General features: G+C 48.3%; 1 protein-coding gene across 5 annotated transcripts in view; it reads left to right on the plus strand.

Moving 5' to 3' along the window:
• The window catches only part of TRIM37 (tripartite motif containing 37), a 1,981,866-nt gene that overhangs the window by 187,938 nt on the left and 1,769,698 nt on the right, over positions 1 to 24,230 (plus strand). For all 5 annotated transcript variants that reach the window (XM_069615157.1, XM_069615154.1, XM_069615156.1 and 2 more), the window contains one exon: positions 11,978 to 12,079. In XM_069615157.1, coding sequence (XP_069471258.1) covers positions 11,978 to 12,079 — 102 coding nt within the window. The remainder of the gene's footprint in view (positions 1 to 11,977; positions 12,080 to 24,230) is intronic.

Genomic DNA, 24,230 nt, shown 5'->3' on the forward strand with positions numbered 1-24,230 from the left:
GAAATTTTAACCCTGCTAGAGAAAGGTGCCATAGAACTGGTACCTGTAGCAGAGAGGAACAGGGGTTGGTACTCCCCATATTTTCTCATCCCAAAAAAGGACGGAGGACTGAGACCCATCTTGGACTTGAGAAACTTGAACAAGTTCCTCAGGAAGGACAAGTTCAAGATGGTGACTCTTTCTCAGATCCTTCAGGCTCTCCAACTCCAAGATTGGTTGGTATCATTGGACCTTCAGGATGCTTACTTTCATGTGCCAATCCGTCCAAAGCACAGAAAGTACCTGAGGTTCGCGATTGGCAATTCTCATTATCAGTTTCGAGTTCTGCCATTCGGGTTGACCTCCGCCCCGAAGGTTTTCACCAAACTGTTGGCGGTTGTGGCAGTAAGTCTCAGGAAAGGAGGTATTCACATATATCCCTACCTGGACGACTGGTTGATCAGAGCAAGTTCTCCAGAACAAGCTCAGGAACATCGATCACCTGCCACTTCCTCCACAAACTGGGCTTCTCCCTCAATTTCAAGAAGTCCCACATGATACCATCCCAAAAACTCCAGTTTATCGGAGCAGTCTTGGACACTTCATCGGGAAAAGCCTCGCCTCCCGAAGTGAGAGCTCTCCACATCCAGCAGATGGTAACAAAATTCCAGAATGCCCAACATCTACCGGCCTTCGATTTTCTCAGGTTGCTCGGCCTCATGGCATCCTGCATTTTTCTAGTACAAGAGGCCAGGTTGAGAATGAGATCCCTTCAATGGGCACTCAGAACTGAGTGGTCCCAGTTCTCAGAGAATATGTCGGGTCTTCTGCAAGTCCCGAGCACAGTTGCTCAGGATCTTCTATGGTGGGCTTGCAACAACAACATTCTCAAGGGAGAGTCTTTTTGGCAACCATGGCCGCAGATAACGGTAGTGACGGACGCCTCACTCACGGGGTGGGGAGCACACACCAACGATCTGACAATCAGCGGTCGTTGGTCTCCATCGGAGTCCAAACTACACATCAACCTATTAGAGCTGAGGGCAATCAGACTAGCTCTGAAGGCCTTTCTGCCCTCTGTACAGGGAAAGAATGTTCTGATAATGACGGACAACACAGTGGCCATGTACTATCTCAACAAGAGAGGAGGTGTAGGGTCACTGCCACTGTGTAGAGAGGCGATGCAGCTCTGGTTCTGGGCAATACGAGAAGGAATCTCTGTCGGCAATTCACCTAGCCGGAGAGAAGAACACGGCGGCAGACGCTCTGAGCAGGCAGATCACAGTCTCTCACGAGTGGGAGCTGGCTCAGGAAGTCCTTCTGGAGATCTTCGCCCTTTGCGGAACCCCTCAAGTGGATCTGTTCGCCACCGCGATGAACCGGAAGTGCGATCAGTACTGCTCAAGGGAATTTCCTCAAAGAGGAGCTCTGGGAGACGCATCCGTAGTGGAGTGGAAGTTTCCACTGTTGTACGCGTTTCCCCCAGTCCGAGTGATTCCTCAAGTAATCGGGAGGTTGAGAAAGTTCAGGAAAACCATGATCCTAATTGCCCTGGATTGGACCAGGAGGACATGGTACCCGGACCTTCTAGACATGTCCATCTGCCCTCCAATACGTCTTCCGCAAAGAGAGGATCTTCTCTCGCAAGAGGAAGGTCGGGTTCTCCATCCAGAGGTCAAGACACTCAACCTTCACCCATGGTTTCTGAGAGGTTGAGATACAAGGATTGGGATCTTCCGGATGACGTAATGGAAATCTTGCTTTCGGCCAGAAGACCAGCAACAAAGTCTTTGTACCGATGTCGCTGGAATAGGTTTAGTAACTGGTGCAAAGACAAGGATGTGGACCCTTTTCAGTGTGGCACCCCAATGGTGCTTTCCTTTCTGCTACAGCTAGCTAATCTGGGGCTCTAGATAGGAACAATAAAAGGATACCTTGCTGCGCTGTCCATTTTCAAGCGCTCCTCGGAAGAGGTTTCATACTTCAAAATGCTGTTAATAATTCAATTCTTAAAGGGGCTCACTAATGTATACCCTCCAGTACCTTTTCATGTACCAACCTGGGACTTAAATTTAGTATTAAAATTCTTGACTTGCATACCTTTTGAGCCTCTGCACTCATGTCCATTGAGGCTTTTAACTCTAAAAACTGTCCTCCTTGTGGCCCTATCATCAGCCCACAGGGTTAGTGAACTTCAGGCTCTCTCATGCAAACCACCATATACTATTTTTTATAAAGATAAAGATAAGGTAGTCCTTAAGGTTAAACCTTCATTTTTGCCAAAAGTAGTCTCGGACTTCCATTTGTCACAAAAAATAGTACTTCCAACATTTTATCCTCCTCCTCACCTGGGCAAAGAAGAGGAGAGATTACACAGACTAGATCCCAAGAGGGCTCTTAGTTTTTACATCTCTAGGATGGCTAAATTGAGACAAGATGACCAACTGTTTTTGGTTTACACTGGTAAAATATTAGGCTTATCTGTAACAAAACAGACCATTTCCCGCTGGTCATATTAGCCATAGTTGAATGCTACAGATTAGCGGGAAAAGAACCACCAGATGGGCTTCGTGCTCATTCTACAAGGGGAATGGCTTCTTCTGCGGCTCTAAAGAGGGGAGTCCCGGCAGCAGACATTTGAGCAGCTGCAACCTGGAAAACAATACATACCTTTGTTAAACATTATTGTTTGGACACTGCCTCCTCTAACGAGGGTTTATTTGCAAAGGCAGTTCTGCATTCTGTCCACGAAAACTGAAATGGTACTCCCACCTCCAAAAATTGATACTGCTATGGGAGCCTATCACAAGATGAGGAATACGTGGGAGGACACAATCCATTCGAAGAACAAGTTACTTACCAACTGTAACGTTCTTTCGACTGGATGTTCCTCCCACGTATTCCTCATCGACCCTCCCATCCAACCCCACAGTACAGTTTGTGTGTTCTTACACTTTCCTCTCACGAAGAATGTATCGGTCATGGGACACGCCTGGGTGTTCCTCCTATATATATTTCATCGAAAAAACAGAACTGAAGCAACGGGCGCGGCTCGAGCTACTTATACCATCGGTGACGTCGACAGAGTACGGAGCACGTCGAGGGACAATCAACGCCACGACCTCGAGCACAGCGCCCTCTGCCGAGAATTTTTTTTTCCGAAGCTGGAGATATTGATTTATCACAAGATGAGGAATACCTGGGAGGAACATCCAGCCGAAAGAACGTTACAGTTGGTAAGTAACTTGTTCTTCTCCCTCAACTGGTCAATAGAAATGAACCTTCCATTCGGGATCAGGTGCCCAAATTTAGTGACACCCAACCTTTTCATCATAGCCACATAACGTGCCTCGCTATTCAAGGTAACACCAGGAATGAACATAGTCGGGAGCTCTGGCGAGTAGAGTACACTACCCATGGGCGCACGTTCCAGGCGGGACCAAGCCCTACACGTCAGGTCCACCAAATTTCGCGGTACCTGCGGGCGGCTCGGGGCAGTTAGAATGACCGACCGCAACAACGCAGGCGATGCAATTGACCTCTCTATCTCCACGTGTCTATACTCTGCCGCCATCCCATACCAATAAAGAAGGTAACTAGCTTGTTCCACTGTATAATATAGTTCAAAATCCGGCAACGCCAGACCCCCCTCCCGAACCTGTGCAGTGAGCTTCCCCCAGGAGACCCTAGCCTTCTTACCAGCCCAAATGAAGTTCACCACCAACGAGCAGAGATCCCGGAAGTATTTTCTGGGCACTCTTGTAGGCGCGTTAAGAAACAGGTACAAAAGCTTGGGAAGAATAGCCATCTTGACCGCAGAGATCCTGCCATATAGGTTGAGTGGGAGAGAACCCCATCTTAACATCGCCAACCTGGCCGACTCAAGTGCCTTCCCATAGTTCTCGTTGTACACTACCCCCTCCTCCCTAGCCACTGTGATCCCTAAATAACAAGTGTTGAATAAGTCCCATTGAAATCCCCAAGTATCTTGAAACTGAGACAACCCACCCGTCAGTGGGAAAATAACTGACTTACTAGTGTTTATTTTAAGCCCAGAAAGCTCTCCAAATCGCTGAAGATGCATCATAATCGGATCTAGGTTAACCTCAGGATGGCGAACAAACAGGACCATGTCATCTGCATACGAGATCACCACTTTGACTATGCAGCTGTACTCCCCGTTGCAGATGTAACTCCCTAACCCTTTCAGCCCAAGGCTCTATCGCCAGGGCAAACAGTAGGAGAGACAGCGGGCAGCCTTGACGTGTCCCCCTTTCAAGAGGTATTAATTAAGTGGTTAACCCATTCACCCTAGCCACCAGATTGGTATATAATAATGATACCAAGGAGATGAAAAACTTGCCCAGACCCATCCTGCGCAGAACTGTAAATAAGAACGACCATTCGACAGAATCAAATGCCTTAGTAGCATCCAACAGAACCGCCACCACCGGGTCGTCCCGCGGTAGTGCCGCCATCAAAGCAAACATCCTCTGCAGTCCAAACGAGGTCGACCGACCAGGGATGAACCCTGCCTGATCCGCCCTCACCATAATTGGCATCAGCGGTGCAAGCCTTGTCGCAAGAATTTTAGCCAAGATCTTATTATCAAGGTTGATAAGTGAAATCAAGAGGTACGAGGAACAATCTCCCCCTGGCTTCCCTGGTTTTAACAATACGACCACCACTGCCGCCCGAAGAGAGTGCGGCAACTGACCCTCGGACACCGCCTCCTGATACATTTGCAGTAAATATGGTGCCAGTTTATCAGCATAGCACTTATAAAATTCAGCTGTAAAGCCGTCCGAACCCGGGGACTTGCCACCCGGCAACGATTTAATGGTGTCAACATGTGGATGGAAGTTATCGGGAGAGCTACTGCGGAACACGATCATTAGGGAAGAGCTTGAGGGGAAGATCAAAGAGTTTTTCGCTCCGCAACAAAGTCTCAGACAAGGGGGAAACCGATCAATGGAACGCATTTAAAGCCACGACCACAGAGGTGTTTATTGCCCTAAAAGCACAAAGGGATAGACAATTGAGAGCCCTCGAAACCAAACTAGAAACCCGAAGTGGAGGTCAGTAGAACACAGGCCCAGATTACCCAGTCTAGGAACATTTCGAGGGAATATCTTCAAGCAGTAGGCCAGCTCAATGTTCTAAGGACCAAAAAAGCAGAAAGGTCGTTTTTATTTGTCCACCAGAAATTCTACGCTAAAGTAAATAAAGCTGATAGGCTAATGGCAAGACTCCTTAGGGGAGCATCCGCTAAAAATAACATCACTGCTAACCAACTGTCCCACCACACTCGCACAGAGAAGATTCAGGAGTGCTTTGTCAACTACTATAAGGAGCTATACAGGTCCCAGAACCCACCAGAGGGAGCACAGGCGAACATTCTGGGAAGGATCCACCTCCTTAAAATAGGAGAGGAGGAAAGCAAGCACCTAGGGCAGGAGTTCAGAGGTCGAGGTCCGTAGGGAGATGATCGACCTTCGCCCCTCGTCCCCCAACAAGGCGCCATGACCGGATGGCTTTACAGCCAATTACTACAAGACATTTGCAGGAGTATTGGTCCCACAACTGACTACCCTATTTAAAAGATTCTGGGAATCGGGCAGAATTTTAGCATCAATGGAGGAGGCAAAAATAATTCTCCTCCCTAAGGCCAATAAAGACCATAAGAAATGCACACCATATAGTCCAATTGCGTTGATGAATGTTGATGCACAAATTTACACAAAAATACTGGGCAACAGTTTAGGGGGGCTTACTGGCAACACTGATCCACCTGGATCAGTCTGACTTTGTACAGCGGAGGCAAACATTCGACAACATAGATGGGTAGTGCACCCAGTGGACTAATACATCTTCGGTCCCTGCAGTCTTATTATCCCTCGACACCGAGAAGGCTTTTGATGGAGTGGAATGGCCTTTTCTATTTTGGGTGATGGAAAGTCTGGGGGTTGGGGACTTCCTGCAAATGGTTTAGGCAAACTAAGTCGGGGTGTCTCCTGATCAACGGGTCAATGACCAGTAGTATTCAATTGAGCAGGGGGACCAAGCAGGTGTGCCCTCTGTCACCCCCTGTTATATGCAATATTCTTAGAACCATTGGTGGAGCTAATAAGGGAATTTGACGAAGTGCACAGGATACCATTTGGTGGAATACAGAACAAGGTAGCGACCTTTGCCGACGACGTACTCCTAACTCTGGCGCATCCAAGGGAATCACTGAGGGCAAGCAGGGAAATCCTAGCGGACTTCGGAGCGGCCTCGGGCCTCAAGATAAACATAACCAAATCATAACTACTGAACCTCACAGTTACGGGCAGGGATGTGGAGGGGTTGAAAGAAGAACTGTCATTTATATCGAGCCCAGGGGGAATAATATACTTGGGAATTAAGATTACCTCAATCAAATTTGGTGGGCTGGCACTCGCCAATTACCCGCCCATCCTGGCAGCAATTAAGGCGGATCTCTTAAAGTGGAAGGCACTTAAGATTTCCTGCCCGGGCAGAACAGTGGCGGTAAAGATGGTGACCCTCCCTATACTCCTCTACCTAGTTCAGGCACTCCCGATGCCAATCCCGAACAAATTATTTTGCGAGCTCAGGAAAGCAACGGGTGACTTCATATCGGAGGGCAAGAGAGCAAGGGTCAGTCGGGCTTTACTGACATCCCTGAGGGGGGGGAAGGAGGGATGGCGCTACCAAATTTCAGACTGTACAATGAGGCGTCCCAACTGTGGATCATTCGAGATTGGTTCTCAGGGGAAGCAGGGAAACAGTGGGTGAGAATGGATCGGGCAGTGGTGAAGCATGACCTGGAGCATAGGCCGAAGCATATGTACATGAACAATACATGTACATGAACACTATTACTAAACTAGTAACGGACACATGAGAAAGACTAGCAGGGAAATACGAGATCACAACATTTCCATCCCCATTCACTCCCATATTCAACAACCCAGACACCTGGGACAGAGGCAGGGGCTTTCAAAAAATGGCAGGAGGGGCGGGGTGGTGCGGGGGGGATGCGGGGTGCAGAAAACTTAGAGACATGCTCCAGGGAACGGCTGTTAGTCCAGTTACGGAGTACAAACAGTACTTTGGGTGGGTGAAATAGAAAGGCATGTATACTTTCAGTCGTGGCATTGGCTCCTAGACCTAATGGTTAAAGCGGTGGCTGGCTGCGACTTTACCCCGTTTGAAAAATTCCTAGTGACCCAGGACAGCTCCAAGGGACTTATTTCTAGTTTGTACAAAATCTTGGACAAGGCTATTCTGCGAGTGGCATAGCCTTGCATGGAACGGTGGGAGGGAATGCTGGGGAGAGACCTCTCAAGGAAAGGGTGGGAGAGACTATGGAAAAGGATACCCAAGGTAGTTAAAGCAACCCAGTTACAGGAATGCTGGTACAAGCTGCTCTACAGGTGGCACTATACACCAACCCCACTCCCATAAAATATACCCTGGGACCTCACAGGATTGTTGGAGGAGGTGCGTGGGGAGAGCAGATGGTCTCACACATGGTGGAGATGCCCTAAACTGGAGCGCTTCTGGAGGGAGGTACAGGAGGCCCAGGCCTTTTGGGACAGGGAGGCTGTGCCACAGGAGGAGGTCCTACTGGGGTTGGATGTTGACATAGAGGCAGGGGAGAGGTGGGCTCACAGAAAGGCAAGGGTGATGCTAACTCTGGTTGCCATGCTGCTAATTGGTCAGAGGTGGAAGGGCGAGGTCGTCCCAATGATCCAAGACTGGTACTGGAAGGTTTGGGACTTTGTGGCACTGAAATGGGCAACCTACGATATGAATAACTTTCTACCGCACTTCTCCAGAGACTGGGGGGAGGTCCTAACCTTTCTAAAGGAGGATTTCAGAGGGCAATGGTGCCCCCAACGTCTGAAATTATTGGACTTATGCTGAAATGGTTAACTTTTTGGCCCCTACCAGTCCCAACCCCCCCCCCCCGACCCCCCATTAAAAAATTCAAAATAATTCCATGTAGCACCTTGGCAGTTATTGTGTCTTGGTCTGTGTATTCCAAAAGTATATTTTTATAAGCATCCTGATAAGCTCCCATCTCTTCCTGACAGAACGGTTCATCATTAACCCTTTAATGCGAGGACATGGGGTCCTGATCGCTCTCAACCCTTGCGAGTACTTCAAAGTGTTTAATCCAATGCCAATCTTCTACAGCTAGTATGAAATAATAGATCGTTGAACGATTGTCTAGTGTTTACAAACATATGTTTACCTGGATTATCAGACTCAAATCTCCCATTTGTGGTGTTTTTTTCGTACCGTTTTTATCAGTGCTAGGGTCCATCAAAAATGGAGGGTTAATGCCAAAAGCAACATGCTCTTCAGCTGTCATATGCTCCCATTTTTAGATTGAAATCACCGGCCACTAAAAAGTAAGTGTTACCTAAACGATCAACACAGTTTGACAGCATGCATCGGTTACATGTGAATGAAGAAACAAATTAAATTTTAACTAATAAAAAAAGAACTAATTTCTTTTCCGTTGTTTTATTTATTTTTATTTTCTTGGTAATACTTCTCCTCCACCCCCAAAACCACTATTCCCACTCCCAACCCCATTTTTAGTTTTTTCCAAAATTTGTTTTTGTTTTTTAATTCGTTAAAATGTTCTATTTGATATAATCACTGCATACACGTGCATCACGTCCACTAGCTCCACAAGAGACCCACAGTTATCTGGAGCTGAAAATAATTTATAAAAATGTTCAACACGCCACGGGAGACCATTTCCTTTAGATATATGGTATGTTAAATCAGGCTGTAATGGGTATTAACTTTTTAGTTAGATATTGTATGGTTACTACTTTGGCTTTTGCATCATCAAGCCAATGCCTGATAATATATCACCTGCTTGACTATATAGTGTGACTATGCTGATAAGTATAGATGTGTAGGTGCTAGGAGTATGCTCTGTTGATGAATTTTATAGGTATATTGAAACGTAAAACTCATTGTGATGTGGAAATGTAAATTTTATTCTGTTGGTATTTACATTTTGTAAAAGTCACTAAGTTAATGTCTGTAAAAATTTTAACTGTTTTATTATATAGTGTGCCCATGCGGATAAGTATAGATGTGTATAAGAGTTGGCGACACTGACAAATGAATTTTATATGTATTTTGAGATGGAAAAAATATGTGATGTCGAAATGTGAAATTTCTTTTGTATTGGTTTGTATTTGTCTTTTGTAAAGGTTTTTGTAAACCATAAACCATAAAAAAAAAATCTATAGTTAATAACATTGGTGAGCTGTGAAATATTCATGTCTTTTTGATGTTCAAAGCATTTGATACGTATATTGCCAGACTACCACAATTTCTGCCCTGCTTGGCTGGAAGTACACTTACGTAAAATGCCCCAAAATAGTCTTTGTCAATGGCTCAAAATGTCCGCTTGTTTGTGGAACAAGGCAAGATCTGGATCTCCCAATCTGGCTCCAAGTCCCGCAGTGTTCCATGAGACAATGAGAGGGCCTTAGACGGATTGACATAATCTATGAAACTATAGACGGGCTCCTTTGCCATGCTTGTGAGTGCAGACCTGGGGGATTGGGCCAGCACAATCTCCAGTGCGGCTTGATTGAAATCCATCATGTTCACTTGACGCTCATGGTTATTAGAATTGATGTGCCCAGACTTATCAGATCCCAGAAAAGCTGTTTACATCATATCATAATGTGTCGGGGCATGCCAGGTGTCTTAAATATGGCATATTGTGTGGCATCTATCTTGGTACACTTCTATGCCTTTAAGTGCCAATGCATCAGCACAATTCAATTGTGCTCCTAGATATTGATTGGCCATCCCGAACCTGACATTACAGCCGCCACTAATATACAATCAGTAAGAATTCTTGTGACTGAAAAAATCTTAAAAAAGAATTCATGGATTCTTATTGCCATTATTGCCATGTTTATGACCCTTAAAGCATCAGATGTTTGCTTCCCTCAGGCCAGCGAGGGGATCCATGAGAGATTAATCGTCCAAGCTGTCTGTCTGTGCTTTGGCGCTTCGACTGAGCTTCACTTTGAGTGCTGACAGAGGTTCCTGTGATATGCACACTTCCTTGGCACTGTAGGATTCATTAAGTCAACCAATAGTGGAGAGTTCACTCCCTTATTCCTGCCCTGCACCGCATTGCTGCAGTGTTTTTGTGCTTGACGGTCCGGGATCCCTGAGTAGGAGGCTCTATTGGTATTGCACATGTTTTTATGTCTTGTTAACCAGGGCTATCCATGGCATGGATGTTATTAACCTCATTGGCAGCCCTTTGGCCACAAGCTTGATGTTTGGGCGATTTGGTTATGGTTACACTCAGTTTGAGACCCTGTATCGACCCTTACATGTTGTATACAAGCCTTAGTGGCAGCAGGGGACATGTCAATGTTGCCACCCACAATCAAGTTCAGGATCATTTCTAAACACTTATCCAGCCGCAAGTCATCTTCTACACCCATTCCTTGCAATGCAGTGATCTCATTCTTCACGTTGTATATAGATGAACTGACGTCGTTCAGCCGGAGCTCCAGGATTCCGTCACTTATGGTAATGGGGAACTGCTGGTCATTAAGGTTCTAACCCTTCCCCACCGGCTCGCTGAGTTCTCAGAGTTCCTCCGGCCCATTAAATTGACACTCAGATGAACAACTATTAGTGTCCCATGGCCTTCCCAGATTATCAGAGGGACCCATCAGGTCAGATGGTGATTTACTACAGCCTCCGTTGTGAGACTGTGAAATAGGTGGAGTGCTCTTGTCACTTCGCAGTTTGGGGCCAGGTATATTCTCTTTGTGCCCTTGCGTGTGCTCCTCCACATGTCCTGTCAGACTCATCGGGTCAGTAATCACTCCATTGAGACATGGGACTGCAGATCTATAAGTGTTATTGCCAGGCACTGAGCTAGATCCTATGCCTGAGACCACATTACACGATGATCCCTCCCTCTTGACTTCTGGACTCTGTAAATCAGTTAACAAGCTATCCACGCTCTCCACTGGAATTGGTTGTCCAGAAGTGACTGATCCCAAGCAGACCTCTGTGTAATACCGGTCAATAGATGTCTCCACCGACTCAAGAATTGCCCTGTCGGATGGGGCACTATCTTCTGGCCCTAATCCTGTCCATTTAGTCGGATTCTTTAAGGGAAGATTCGTACAAGGGCGATGATGGTTTTCACTTCCAGTTGTGCACTCCTGTTGGTCATCACACATTTCATCACCGCTCTCAGGATTTGCAGTAACCTTGCTTGGGGTTTGTGGATTTGATTTTGATGGGGGTGAAGAACCAAGCTGTGCAAAGATGAATATCTTGAATTATTAACTAATATTGATTTTGAATGGGTTTTTGTGGATGCAAAACAGTTAAATATTGTAGGCTTCATTTTATATTTATATATGAAGTTCTGCAGGATGTTTTAATTGAATGTTTTACTATGCTTTTTGACAATTGGTGAAATAAAGTTTCATACTAATACACCTACTCTGCAGCTCATTTTCCCCATCTGGGAAGCAGAGGTTTCTATATTATATGATAATGCAGCCACCCTTTGACTCATGATAGCTATGCTTTGTTTTATCACCTCCAAGGCAGTGACCCAATGTTGTCAGATTGTGCCGCCACTGCTGAGTTTCAGCAGAAGATTCTGACCTAAGGATTTGTAGCTTTTTGTTTGTTTGTTTTTGCTGCTATCTGCCGATCCATTTTAGTCTGCTTCTTGGAGTTCTTCATGGATGTGTGTGGTGACTTGCAAGAACTCTCAATCTTCTTATGTGAGGGGGGACAAGCATTTTGATGAGGAAATGTGAGGTTCATGAGCAGAGGTGGGTGCTCCATTCTTTGTGGCAAAGGTTCTCAGTTTGGAATGTTCTGTGTTGATGCAAATCTTACTGGCTTTGTTTCTGCAGAGAAGTTTCAACATCCTAACCTTTTTTAATTCTGTTCCCTCTAGAGCATCGCTGAGGTATTTCGATGCTTCATTTGTATGGAGAAGTTGCGTGATGCTCGTCTTTGCCCACACTGCTCCAAGCTTTGCTGTTTCAGTTGTATTCGCGTAAGTCTTCTTCCTATACTCAATCAGTGAAACAATGCATTTGAAGTGTAAAATATTTCTAACCAATGATCTGAAACAGTTGCTATTTTTGTGGTACATTGTAGCATTTCCGGTTGAAAACACGTTGTGTGTGCGTATAGTGACTTACTTGAAGGTTACTTGTTTATGTATGTACATCGTTGGATATAGATTATTTACCGGCTACAAAGCTGGCTGAAAAGAATTATGGTAGTCTGTTTCAAATCACATAATTTTACAATTTTTAGCAGCTATTTGGCTCTTGGGAGCCAGCCAGTCGAGGTCCTAAGAGGCCAGGTTGTAACCGCTGGCATAAGCCTGTGCTCCAACCCACTCACGATGGGCCACTCGTGCCCCTTCACCACTTACCTGCAATCCTGGTCCAATCCTCCTGGTCCCCTCTCCCTCAGTTTTCCATGACGCCCACCATTGAAGGTGAGGGGGACTCTCCCGGGACCCTCTCACTTGCCCGTGGTGACCATATTTTAATGAGCTTTTTTCCCTTTGATGACTGCACCACTCATACTCGTTAACGAAAAGGAACTTTTTTTTTGGTTTTAAACTTCCCGGCGCAGCAAGCTACATGCTCAGTTGGTGAAGCCCTGTATTCCAACTAACAGCCCTAAAATCTGGCCTACCTAGGGCCACACTAGCTGGCAATTGTCTAACCTGCCTGGAAAGCCTGGTTTAACACTACATGGCTCTTTTTTTGGTCAACATTTGTTAATGGTTATTTGAAAAACAAAGATTATGAAATGTATTATCCTAGAAATTGCCACAGAGGTACATACGTACATGTACCTTAGCTAGTTTGGTACTTAAAGGCAAATATTAGGCAGGTGCTGGTCATCATTTTGACATATCCCATACACTGTACAAACCAAAAGTAAAAATGTGTGGAGAATGGCTAAATCAACTTTGTTTTCTTTTCTCTCTGATGAACTCCGTTGCACTTTGCCCCATCTTGCCTCAGTTTTCCACTTATCAAACCTATTGCAACAAGTATATGATGTTGTATTCTACCTTAAAACAAATAAAGCTCCTGTGACGTTCCGCGGTATTATCTTTTCTGACCGAAAGGGGCCAATCTCTCTCCCTTTCTCCCTTTTGCTCTTCTGTCAACGCAATTTCTTGTGGTGTTCCCCAAGGCTCGCCTTGTCCCCAATGTTGTTTAATATCTATATCGGGCCACTGATTGCTCTCATCCGCTCTCTTGTCTTTCGGTGCTACTCCTACGCTGATGACAATCAGATCCTGTTGCGTTTAGATCTCGAACTGACTTAAGTGTCTTTGAGGTTGTGCGAGGGCCTGAGGGCCGTGTGAGAATGGATGGGCCGCAATTGGCTGAATCTCAATGTGGACAAGGCAGATATTCTGGTGGTTGGCTGTCCTCTGGATACTTCTCTGTGGTCCCCAGCTTTCTGGCCCACGTCTTTGGGTGATCTACCTCTACCTTTCCCTGTCACAGCGGTTAAGAATTTGGGAGTCTATCTTTCTGCCTCACTCTCTATGGCCACTCTGGTGAGTGCAGGTTGCAAAGCAGGCCACTTTTCACTGCAGATTCTGTGCAAGGTGTTGCTATTCTTCCCGCCCACCTGCGCCCATGGGTGGTTGCCTCGGTGGTGATCAGTGGGACTGATAACTGCAATGCTTTGTTCCTGGATCAACCTCTTGGGCTCATACATCGGCTGCAGCGCCTCCAAAATCTGGCAGCCAGGTTAGCCATGTCCATACCCTATGGATCTCACATTAGCCCTTGCACTGGCTCCCTGTGGCCAAAGGGTTGAATTTAAATCCCTGTTTCTAGTCCACAAAGCTCTATCACCTAGGAGCTGACTATCAGCAAAGTAAATTTCATCACTACATCCCGGGTCGCCCGCTTCGCTCTGAAAAAGTGCATCTCCTGTGTCTCCTGTGTTGGTGGCCGGGCCTTTTCAGTCTCTGCCGCCAAACTTTGGAATAAATTACCTATATCTTTGAGACATACTGAGAACCATTTCATTTTTCGTTGACTTCTTAAAACCCTTCTGTTCAAGGCCATCTCTATTATTTGTACAGTAGCTTGTCCTCTGTGTGTCCGGTCTTTGTGCCAAGATGCCCTTTGGTGGAATTGTGCGCTAAAATATTTAACATTGCTAGACCACCAGGACAATATCATTTGGAAAAGTTTGAATTCTTTTCCATACTAAAGGACTTAATACACCTGCTTCAGTTGTTGCAAAAAATGTCAACACATTTGCTACATATTTCCAGTGTTGAGAGGAAGGGGAGCAGTGAGTTCACACCCCTGTGCCTCAAAGAAGGAATTCTAGTATTATCACTGTTCCTGTGAGAATTCTTAGTTCTACATTTTGAGGTTGGTGTAATGCACAGGTGGTCCAACCCCATCGTCATCTCAAGACCTAAACGGGCCTCTGTGGCCAGCCTACCAGGGCATTTGTGCCACAGGCTCCATGGAGGTGTAATATGCAGGATGCTGCAGAGTCTCCTCTGTTAAAGGGTCATTGCCCTGATGTGGGTGGTGTCTTGTCTACAAGGAACCTGTGGTCCCTTTCCTATCTTGACATTGTATTAACCCCAATATTCAGGTGAGAAAAGGAAGGAAGGAAGGAGCTTAAAACCTAGACTTGTTGACTTGAGCCTAATGAACTACACCTCTATACAGAGCACAAAGTGGTTAGTGAAGCCTAAGAGTCCAAAGTGCATAGTAGTCTGATTCTCCCGGAGAAGTCCATTCTGCGGGATCTTGGAGATCCAGAGAAAGAAACCCATGACTGGAGATCAAGCTCAGTGGGGAAACGGCAGTGATGCTGCTCTGGGCGTAGTTGAGAGCTCTGGCTGGATACATTGGTAAAGTGGGGGTCCCACCCACAAACCTTAATGAGTGACCAACATGCTGGGAAGGCTAGAGATGATGCAGATGCCAGAGAGACTGTGTGGAACGCTGCCAACTGCAAAACGGTCCTAGGAGCCACGCAAGCCAAAGTTCTTGACAGTCCAATACAGATACTAGTTTCAGAAAGGAGTTAATCGGCAAATCACAATGAGAGAAAGAGAATGGAAGGTGAACATGGCATATAAGGGAGTAAGGGGCAGGCAGAGGGGAAGCAGTAGTGGGTTCTGTAGAGTCTGCATTGTCAAGAAGCCAAGGAACTGCAGGAGTTCCGGGAAAGCTGAAGAGGATTTACGCTCCAAAGGGGCCAACTGTGGAAAGCCATCTCCCTGCGGCAGCTATCCATACACCTATGAAGATGCCTCGACCAGGGGCACCTTGAAATCTTTAACCCTAAGTCCATGCCAGTGAAATGGCACCATATCCCTCATAGGGCAAGGGAGCAAAGCCACTGATTTAGTGGGGAATGTGAGAAACCAGAGGGTGTCTCACCCGCTGGTCCCCGGGGATCTCTCCCGCAGGTGGCCAGGGCATGGCAATCTCCTTTGGATCCAGACCATGAGGGTGGACCAGTGCGGGAGGATCACCTGGGTGAGTGGTCTTTGGGGAGTAGGGGTGAGACAGCTGATGGTGAGATGCAGTATTCCCCCCTTTTTTTTTTTTCTTTGTTCATCCACCCCATTCTATTTTGTAGGATTATTCAAAGTCCCAACTCCCCTCTCCCCTTTTTACACAAACACTGGGCCGAGGAAGTGGGTGACTGAGAGTAACCAGATGAACTCTCTCACATTGTACTGGACATGTCCCGTTAATCGGGTTAGGCAAAGTGCATACACCTGATACTTGTTGACTCTCCTCACACGAATAAAAGGCAACACCTAAAGACACACTGAGCAAGGCGGAACACGAGTACGAGCAGAACTTTCATGACGAAGGCACACCTACTGGAGCAGAGCATCGGACCAAGGGATGAGGGCAGCCGGCCGAAAACCCAAGGGTTCCCTACTGGAGGTTGTTGCCTCTGACAGACCGCGAAAGACACATGGAGACGGCCAGATCCCACAAGTGAAGATTGCATTGTGTTCCAAGGATGCCAGCGACCCTCCCGGGTGAATGGCAGAGTTGGGAAGGCAAGGCCAAGCCTGTGGTACTAACCTTGACTCGTGAATTGGAAATGGCAAAACAAGGAAGAAGCGCACACAGCCGGTGAGTTGGCAAGCGACCTGAGAGTCTGGTGTGTGTTAAAGCGAATGAAGTAGAAACATTACATCACAAGTAAAAGCTGCATGCGCGAGGATGAGATGCGCAGAATGGCAGACCCGTGAATGAACTTTGAAGTAAAAGACAGCTGTTAGATCAGCGATACTAAGTAGACCAGCAAAAGGAAGTGGCCCATTCGAAAGTCTCAGTGAAAGGTACATTGTTTGAAGTTAAAAAGCAAAAGTGAATTAAGCGTGAACTTTGAGTCAAAGTGGTCCTGCTGTGGTCTGTAAAGAGAACCATGCACATTCAAATGTCTTCAATATGCGACAAAGGGGTCCATGCCAATTGAGGTAGACCCAAAGTATAATAAGCTTGGGGAAGGGAGCCCCCCCTCCCCTGGCAAGTTTTGTGTTAAACTGTGATGTGAGACGTCTAAGCCTGGCAGAGGGGGACCTTTGAGAACTTTACGTTGTAATACGATTTTGAGAGTCAAGGAAGAGACTTTAACGTGGGAGGCCAGACGGGCCACAATCCACGGTTTGGAACTGCTTAGAGTGTCAGAAACCGAGCCACAGCGAACACTGATTTTTCCTTTGCATACATTTCTCCTTTTTACACTTTTTGTACAAGAGATAGGGCAGGCATTAGGTTTTTGTTAGCATAGGCCATTTTGATTTGAGTAAATCCACTAGGACTGTTTTGCTAATCGTTTGATGGTCAAGACTTCTCCCATCTTAGTTATAGGGCAAAATAGGAGTTTCTCCGACCGCCAAATTTTCAATAAAGGTTTTCAAAATTGTATCCATTGTGTCAGTGTAATACGTGTGACATACCCTTCCCTATATATATATAGTTCCTTGTAACTGAGCTATGTGTGTGCCTCCATGTTGGCTGAACCCCCTCCCCCCCACCCCCCAAGTTAAATAGTCCCAAGTAAATAATCCCATTCTAATTTTGGTCATGATGGTTATGAGCCTGGCGCCAAAGGCACCAGGACTGACTCCAAGAGAGTCTTGGATGAGGTTTTAAGGCCTTTGACCTGGCCCTAACTGGAAGGCTGATTTGCCAGTGTGGGCAAGGGTCATGACAACTACCTTTGTCGACGACTACTGAACAACTCGTCTCGACAAACTTTTCAGACGCCCACAGAAAGCTGTAACGGGCCTCGGCCCTCAAAGTAGGGAGAGTGGGGTGGGGGGGTGGTCATTCTGTAGTTTTCCTAAGAGAATTCTCTCTACCTACTTTTTTCGCCAGGCTGCCTTTCCTATACACAATGGAAAATAAACCTTTTAAATTGTGTCCATCCTGCAACCGTAAATTCCCTTGGAAAGACTTGCACTGGGTGTGCCATCTTGGTCTCCGAAGGAATCATAACAAAGGCCACTGTAAATCTTGCAAGCTCTTCAAGCCCAAGACTGTTAAGGACCACAAGACAAAGCGCTGCCGCCACCACGCCATGCAGATCGAAGCCGCCATGGACGTTGAGGGAGCCTCCAGTGACTGCAGCATCAACTTTTATAGTGACGCTGAGGGCGAGCATGATCCATCGAATGCTCGCGTGCAAGCCCCCGAACCCATCAGACGGGCCGGCAGCTCTGCTACGGGGACGGCACCCGGCGGCACTGACACAAACAAACACCACCACACAAAGCACACATCCCACGGCCAAAAGTCGACCTAAACGCCGACCGGAAGGCCACACAGCTTCAAAGGGGAGGTCCGACAGTCCTCTGTCCTCTGGGCCATTGTGCTCTCCTCACGACAGGGCCCCAAAATCGACAGGCAAGTCCGGTCCTGACGCTGTGTCCAAAAGCTCAAAGTCCAGACGTGCCGACTGCCCACATGCGTGCCGAAAAGCGACCGCCGAAAGACTCGTCGAAGGCCCCTGCGAAGACCACAGAGAGCACAAAGATGAGTGAGCTCATCAAAAAAACACGTCCCTTCTCTCTCTGGTGATTACCGACCCTGAATGGCAGACCTGTTCCCTTCCCTTTGTCACCACACAGACTAGGTTTACTCGCCTGCTAAGTACTGGGTTCATATGTATTACACTCACAGTTCTCTTCACGGTCTCTTAATCTCACCTGCAGACTTTGCTTACTCTCCTTCCAAGTACTGCATTCTCAGAAATTATTCTTACAGGTCTCTTTACCTTCTCCTCTGATATTTGACAGTCCTGGGTCACCTTCTCTCCATGTACTGTCATGAAAGATAAGGTATTCTGCTTACGTGCTATGCCCTTCTCCTGAAAGGGTCCCAGACCCTATTCTTCCATGTATAGTGCCTTGATAATGTTTTACTTCATGTCCCATAGGGATTATCCTCTCTCCCCCACTGTGCATGCAGTGTTGTATTTAGGGTTCCTTGTACCCTCTGGGGACCCCCAGCCATCGGCGCACCCACCCAAATACCTTTTAGGGTCTTGGCTGCATCCCTCTTGTCAGTTGCAGGCTTCCCTGTCTCTTGTTGGCTATGCGGCTTCTGCCCCTATTTGGCCTGTCTCCTGCAGCCGGACCATGTGGTCCTGCAGTATTGCGCTGCCGGCGCTCTCACCAACCAGCCTCTCGGTTCTCAGTCTCTTGGCGTGTCCCCTGGACGCATTGGAACGCTGGAAGGCAAGAAGTAGTCTTCCCCATGCTTTTCTCCGTGGTCTGTAGTTGTAGACTAGACCGTTAATGCAAGTTCATCTGATTGATCCTTGTGAATCCGCACCTCTTTCTCATCAGTTTCTTAGCCTGGATCTTCATGACCGGTACCTCTATTTCGAAGGGATTGGTTCCTCTGACGTATTCCACATCTATGACAGGTAATCACCACAGCTGTGCTGCTTTGAAAAATTTTCGGCTCCTGCGTCGATTATGTCGATACGCCCCTTGGAGGACCTCCTCCGACGGCTGATGTCACCCGATGTTATATGTAGGATGCACGACGCCCGTAGCCTCTGTTCTGTTTTTTCCGTGAACGTGTTTGCTTCGGAGATCTCAGCACGCCTCGGTTCTTCTGAGTTATTCTATCGGTTCTACGAACGTGTTTGTTGAGAAGATATCATGTCTTCGTCTTCTTCCACCCCACGGTTGGGATTCAAGAAGTGTCGGGACTGCGGTTCCAAGATGTCACTTATGGACCCACACGACGCCTGCCTCTCGGGCCTCGGACAGGACCACGCCACGGATGACTGTGACGATTGCCAGTCGTTAACATCGAAGGCCTTGCGGGAACAGAAGAAGAAGCTTTCTGTCGGTAAGGTTTCCAAGCCCCGAAAGTCGAAATCCGCGGGGCTTTCGACCGATGATTCGAGAGGCGACTCTCCGGGTTGTCGGCGTAGGTCCAGGGGGTCTCGGTCCCGGAGTGGTTCTCGCCATTCCTCTGCCTCTTCAAGGCACTTGCGGAAGCGCCGTCACTGGTCCCCGTCCTCGTCCGAGGACTCCGCCCGTCGGCGGGTGGCTTGTCCCAACAAGCACTCTTCTCCTGCGGAATGGGATGTATTTCGTATGGAGATGTTGGCGATTTTCCTATCGCAGGGCTCCGTTTGTCCGCGCCTTCGAAAGAAGCCGGCAGGGAACGTGCTAGGGCCGCCGCTCGCATGCCTTCGGGCTCGGGTGGTCGGCGTGATCATCGGGAGCCTTCGAGGTCCCGATTGGATAAGGTGGATCGCTCTAGCCATGCCCGCTCCAAGTCCTCGACGCCCTCGAGACTGTCGGAGCCTGTGAGGTCTTCGAAGAAAACGTCGACGCCATCGGCGCCATGTCCGAGGGTGACGGAGTACTTGGGATGGTCTGCGCCACCAGTGGATTTTCTGCAGGATGACCTGACGGATATCCTTGACCAAGGTCCACCCACTGACCCGGTGTTTCCAATCCATATGCCTTTACAGAGAAGGGCGGCGGCGGCTTGGACTGCTCCGGAGAGTCTCCCGGCAGTGAGCAAGTCGCTGCCTAAAAAAAAATACCAGCCAGCCAGTAGCGACCCCTGCTACTTGGCTACGCACCCCACTCCGGAGAGTTTGGTGGTGCAGGCGGCTACGGCTACGGCCCCAGCAAAGCAGGCGTCGTACCCTACCATCCCTCCTGATAGGGACGACAAGCATTTTGATGGCTGGGCTAAGAAAGTGTTTTCTTCAGGGGGTATGGCTTTACAGGCAGCCAACTCCCTGTGTGCCTTAGCACGTTTCACTCACACTCTGTGGAATTGTGTGTCTTTGGCGACTGAACATATTCCTGAAGGGGAGGTACGCGATGGTTTTCTTGCCCTTGTTCAGGATGGCAAGGATGCCATGTGTGAATCCATTCAGTCGGATCTGGACATGGCAGACTGTGTCAGCCGGTCCATGGCGGCGAGCACCGTGATGCGCAGATTTGCGTGGTTGCGGAAGTCGGGGTTTGCTCCTGACGTACAAGCCCGGCTTCTCAACATGCCCTTTGATGGTGTACATCTTTTGGGAAACAATACTGACGAGAGCCTTGAGAGGTTGCAGACCTCAAAGGCTGCAGCGAAGTCGTTGAGCGCTGCAGTTCGCCAATCTCGCCTTTTCCGCTGCAGTTCGCCAACATCCGCTTTTTCGTCCTAGGGGACAGCAATGGAGGGGAGGTTCCTTTCGATACTACTCGTCTTGTCGTAGATCGAGGGGAGTGGCCAGTCAAAGGGGCCAACCTATGAGTACCAGAGGTGGAAAACTGGGTACTCGAGGTGCCAAAGCCGCTCGAGCAGTTGCCTCTTTGCCCTCAGGCACTGCCACAGCCGCTTCAGCTCAGTCATGAGGCCATGTCCCATGGTTCGCCGGTTGGGGGAAGGCTGGCGCAGCATCTTGTAGAATGGCGTGCCATTACTTCAGATGTGTGGGTTCTGGAGATCATAGCCCACGGCTACTGTCTTCCTTTCTGGCAGAGCCTCACTACAATCCACAAGGGATTCTCTCTTTGAAGTGTCCGGATCTGCTCCTTGCGCAGGAAATCAAATCCCTGCTGGAGAAAGGGGCCATAGAACTGGTGCCTGTAGCGTAGAGGAACAAGGGATAGTATTCCCCATATTTCTTTATCCCGAAAAAAGATGGGGGATTGAGACCCATCATGGACTTGCGTGGTTTGAACAAGCTACTCAGGAAGGAGAAGTTCAAGATGGTTTCTCGCTCTCGCAAGTCCTCCAGGCCCTTCAACTTAAGGACTGGTTGGTGTCTCTCGACCTCAAGGACGCTTACTTTCATGTGCCGATTCATCCCAAGCACAAGAAGTACCTGAGGTTCGTGGTTGGCGACGTGCACTTTCAGTTTCGGGTCCTGCCGTTCGGATTGACCTCCGCCCCGAGGGTCTTCACCAAGCTCATGGTGGTGGTGGCAGCGTATCTCAGGAAAGGGGGGATTCACGTCTACCCCTACCTGGATGATTGGTTGATCAGGGCGCGCTCTCCTGAGCAAGTCCTGGATCATCTGTCAGTCACCTGCCATTCCCTTCACAGGCTGGGCTTCTCCCTCAACTTAAAGAAGTCCCACTTGATGCCTATCCAGCGGCTCGAGTACATCAGAGCAGTGCTCGACACATCCCTGGGGCTGTGTTTTCCTCCCCAGGTGAGGGCTCATCACATTCTGCAGGTGGTGAACAAGTTTCAACATGCCCAGAGTCTCCTGGCGTTCAAGTTCTTGAGGTTGCTCGGCCTCATGGCATCCTGCATTCTCCTGGTGCCAGAGGCCAAGCTGCGGATGAGATCTCTGCAGTGGGCTCTCAAGATGCAGTGGTCACAGTCCTCCGGCAGGATGTCGGATCCCGTTCACCCAGGATCTTCTGTGGAGGGCCGTCGAAGGCAATCTAATGAAGGGGGCTCCATTTTGGCTACCCTGGCCGGGGGTGACGATGGTGACGGACCGATCCCTCACGGGATGGGGAGCTCATGCCAATGGGCTGACAGTCAGCGGTCGTTGGTCTCCGTCGGAGTCCAGACTCCATATCAATCTGTTGGAGCTGAGGGCGGTCAGGCTAGCCCTGAAGGCTTTTCTGCCGTCTGTGCGGGGGAAGACTGTCCTGATTCTGATGGACAATACAGTGGCCATGCACTACCTCAACAAAAAGGGGTGGGGGGCAGGGTCTCTCCTTCTGTGCAGAGAGGCGATGCAGCTCTGGTTCTGGGCCATCCAGCAGGAATTTTCGATCTCGGCAGTTCATCTGGCCATGGACGAAAACGCGGCAGCGGACGCTTTGAGCAGGCAGAACACGGTCTCTCACGAGTGGGAGCTGGCTAAGGAGATTCTCCTGGAGATCTTCGCCCTTTGGGGGACCCCACAAGTGGATCTCTTTGCCTCCAGTGTCAACCGCAAGTGCGAAAGATTCTGCTCGCGGGAATTTCCTCCAAGAGGAGCCTTAGGAGATGCGTTCGCAGTGCTCCTTCCCGCTGCTGTATGCGTTTCCTCCAGTCCCTGTCATTCCGCAAGTGCTGCGGAGGTTACGGAGGTTGGGTTCCCGAATGATCCTCATTGTTCCGGCATGGGCCAGGAGAACGTGGTACCCGGACCTTCTCGACGTGTCCATCTACCCTCCACGCCGTCTTCCCTACCGAGACGATCTGCTCTCACGGGAGGGGTGTCAGGTTCTCCATCCAGAGGTCAACTCCCTCAACCTTCATGCTTGGCTTCGGAAAGGTTGAGGTAAAGGATTGGGATGTCCCTGAAGACGTGATGGAGGTGTTGCTTTCGGCCAGAAGGCCGGCAACAAAGTCCCTGTACCATTGCCGCTGGAGAAAGTTCTGCGACTGGTGCAGGGTTAAGAATGTGGATCCTTTTTCATGTGCCATTCCTGTGGTTCTGTCTTTTTTGCTTTCGTTAGCCCACAAGGGCCTGCAGGTGGGTACCATTAAGGGTTACCTGGCGGCGCTGTCCATATTTAAGTGCTCGTCTGAGGAGTGTTCTTATTTTAAAATTCCTTTTGATTTCTCAGTTTCTGAAAGGGCTCACTAATGTGTTCCCACCGTCACCTTTCCAGGTGCCCGGTTGGGATTTGAACTTGGTTTTAAAATTCCTCATGGGAGCTCAGTTTCAGCCTTCACATTCTTGCCCTTTGAGACTGTTGACCTTGAAAACTGTATTTTTAGTTGCTGTTACTTACGCTCGCAGAGTGAGTGAGTTGCAGGCACTTTCCATTAAGCCACCCTTCACTGTGTTCCATAAGGACAGGGTTGTCCTTGGAGTTCGTCCTCCTTTTCTTCTGAAAGTTGTGTCGGAATTTCATTTAAGCCAGAAGGTCATACTTCCGGCGTTCTATTCTCCTCCGCATCCTGGTAAGGAAGAGGAGAGGCTCTATAGGTTGGATCCGAGGAGAGCTTTAAGTTTCTACATCTCACGCATGTCCCGGGTCAGAGCAGATGATCAACTCTTTGTAGGATACCCTGGAAGGCGTTTGGGACAAGCTGTTACTAAACAGACTTTGTCTAGATGGATTATCTTGACCATTTTTAAATGTTACTGCTTGGCGGGTAAGGACCCTCGGGTAGGCTTATAGGCCCGTTCTACTAGAGGTGTGGCTGCCTCTACTGCCATGCAGAGGGGTGTTCCCATTCGTAACATTTGTGAAGCAGCCACATGGGCCTCTGTCCATACTTTTGTTATACACTACTCCTTGGAATCTACCCATGGGCAAGATTTGGCCTTTGGCAAGGCAGTCCTCTATTCTGCAATTTAATTGGGCATTCTAAAATTCAAAATTCTTTTCCCACCTCCTAACGTTGGTACTCCTTTGGGAGTCTGTCATAGATGTGGAATACGTCGAAGGAACCAATCCCTTCGAAGAACAAGTTACTTTCTTACCTGGTAACGTTCTTTCGATGGGATGTTCCGACAACGTATTCCACATTGCTCCCTCCCTACCTGCCCCTCTACATAATTTCTTAGTGCGATTACAGCTTTCGTTTCTGCAAGGCTTTCTGTAGTCATTCTGGCAGAAGATTGGTGCCACAGGTTCTGGGGGAAAAATCTACAACTGAGGCTACGGGCGTCGTGCGTCCTACATAAACCATCAGGTGACGCAGACGCTGAAAAATTGCTGAAGCAGCACAGCT

Source organism: Ambystoma mexicanum, chromosome 9 (genome assembly GCF_040938575.1).
Source record: "Ambystoma mexicanum isolate Mex_15411 chromosome 9, UKY_AmexF1_1, whole genome shotgun sequence".
Taxonomy (NCBI): Eukaryota; Metazoa; Chordata; class Amphibia; order Caudata; family Ambystomatidae; genus Ambystoma; species Ambystoma mexicanum.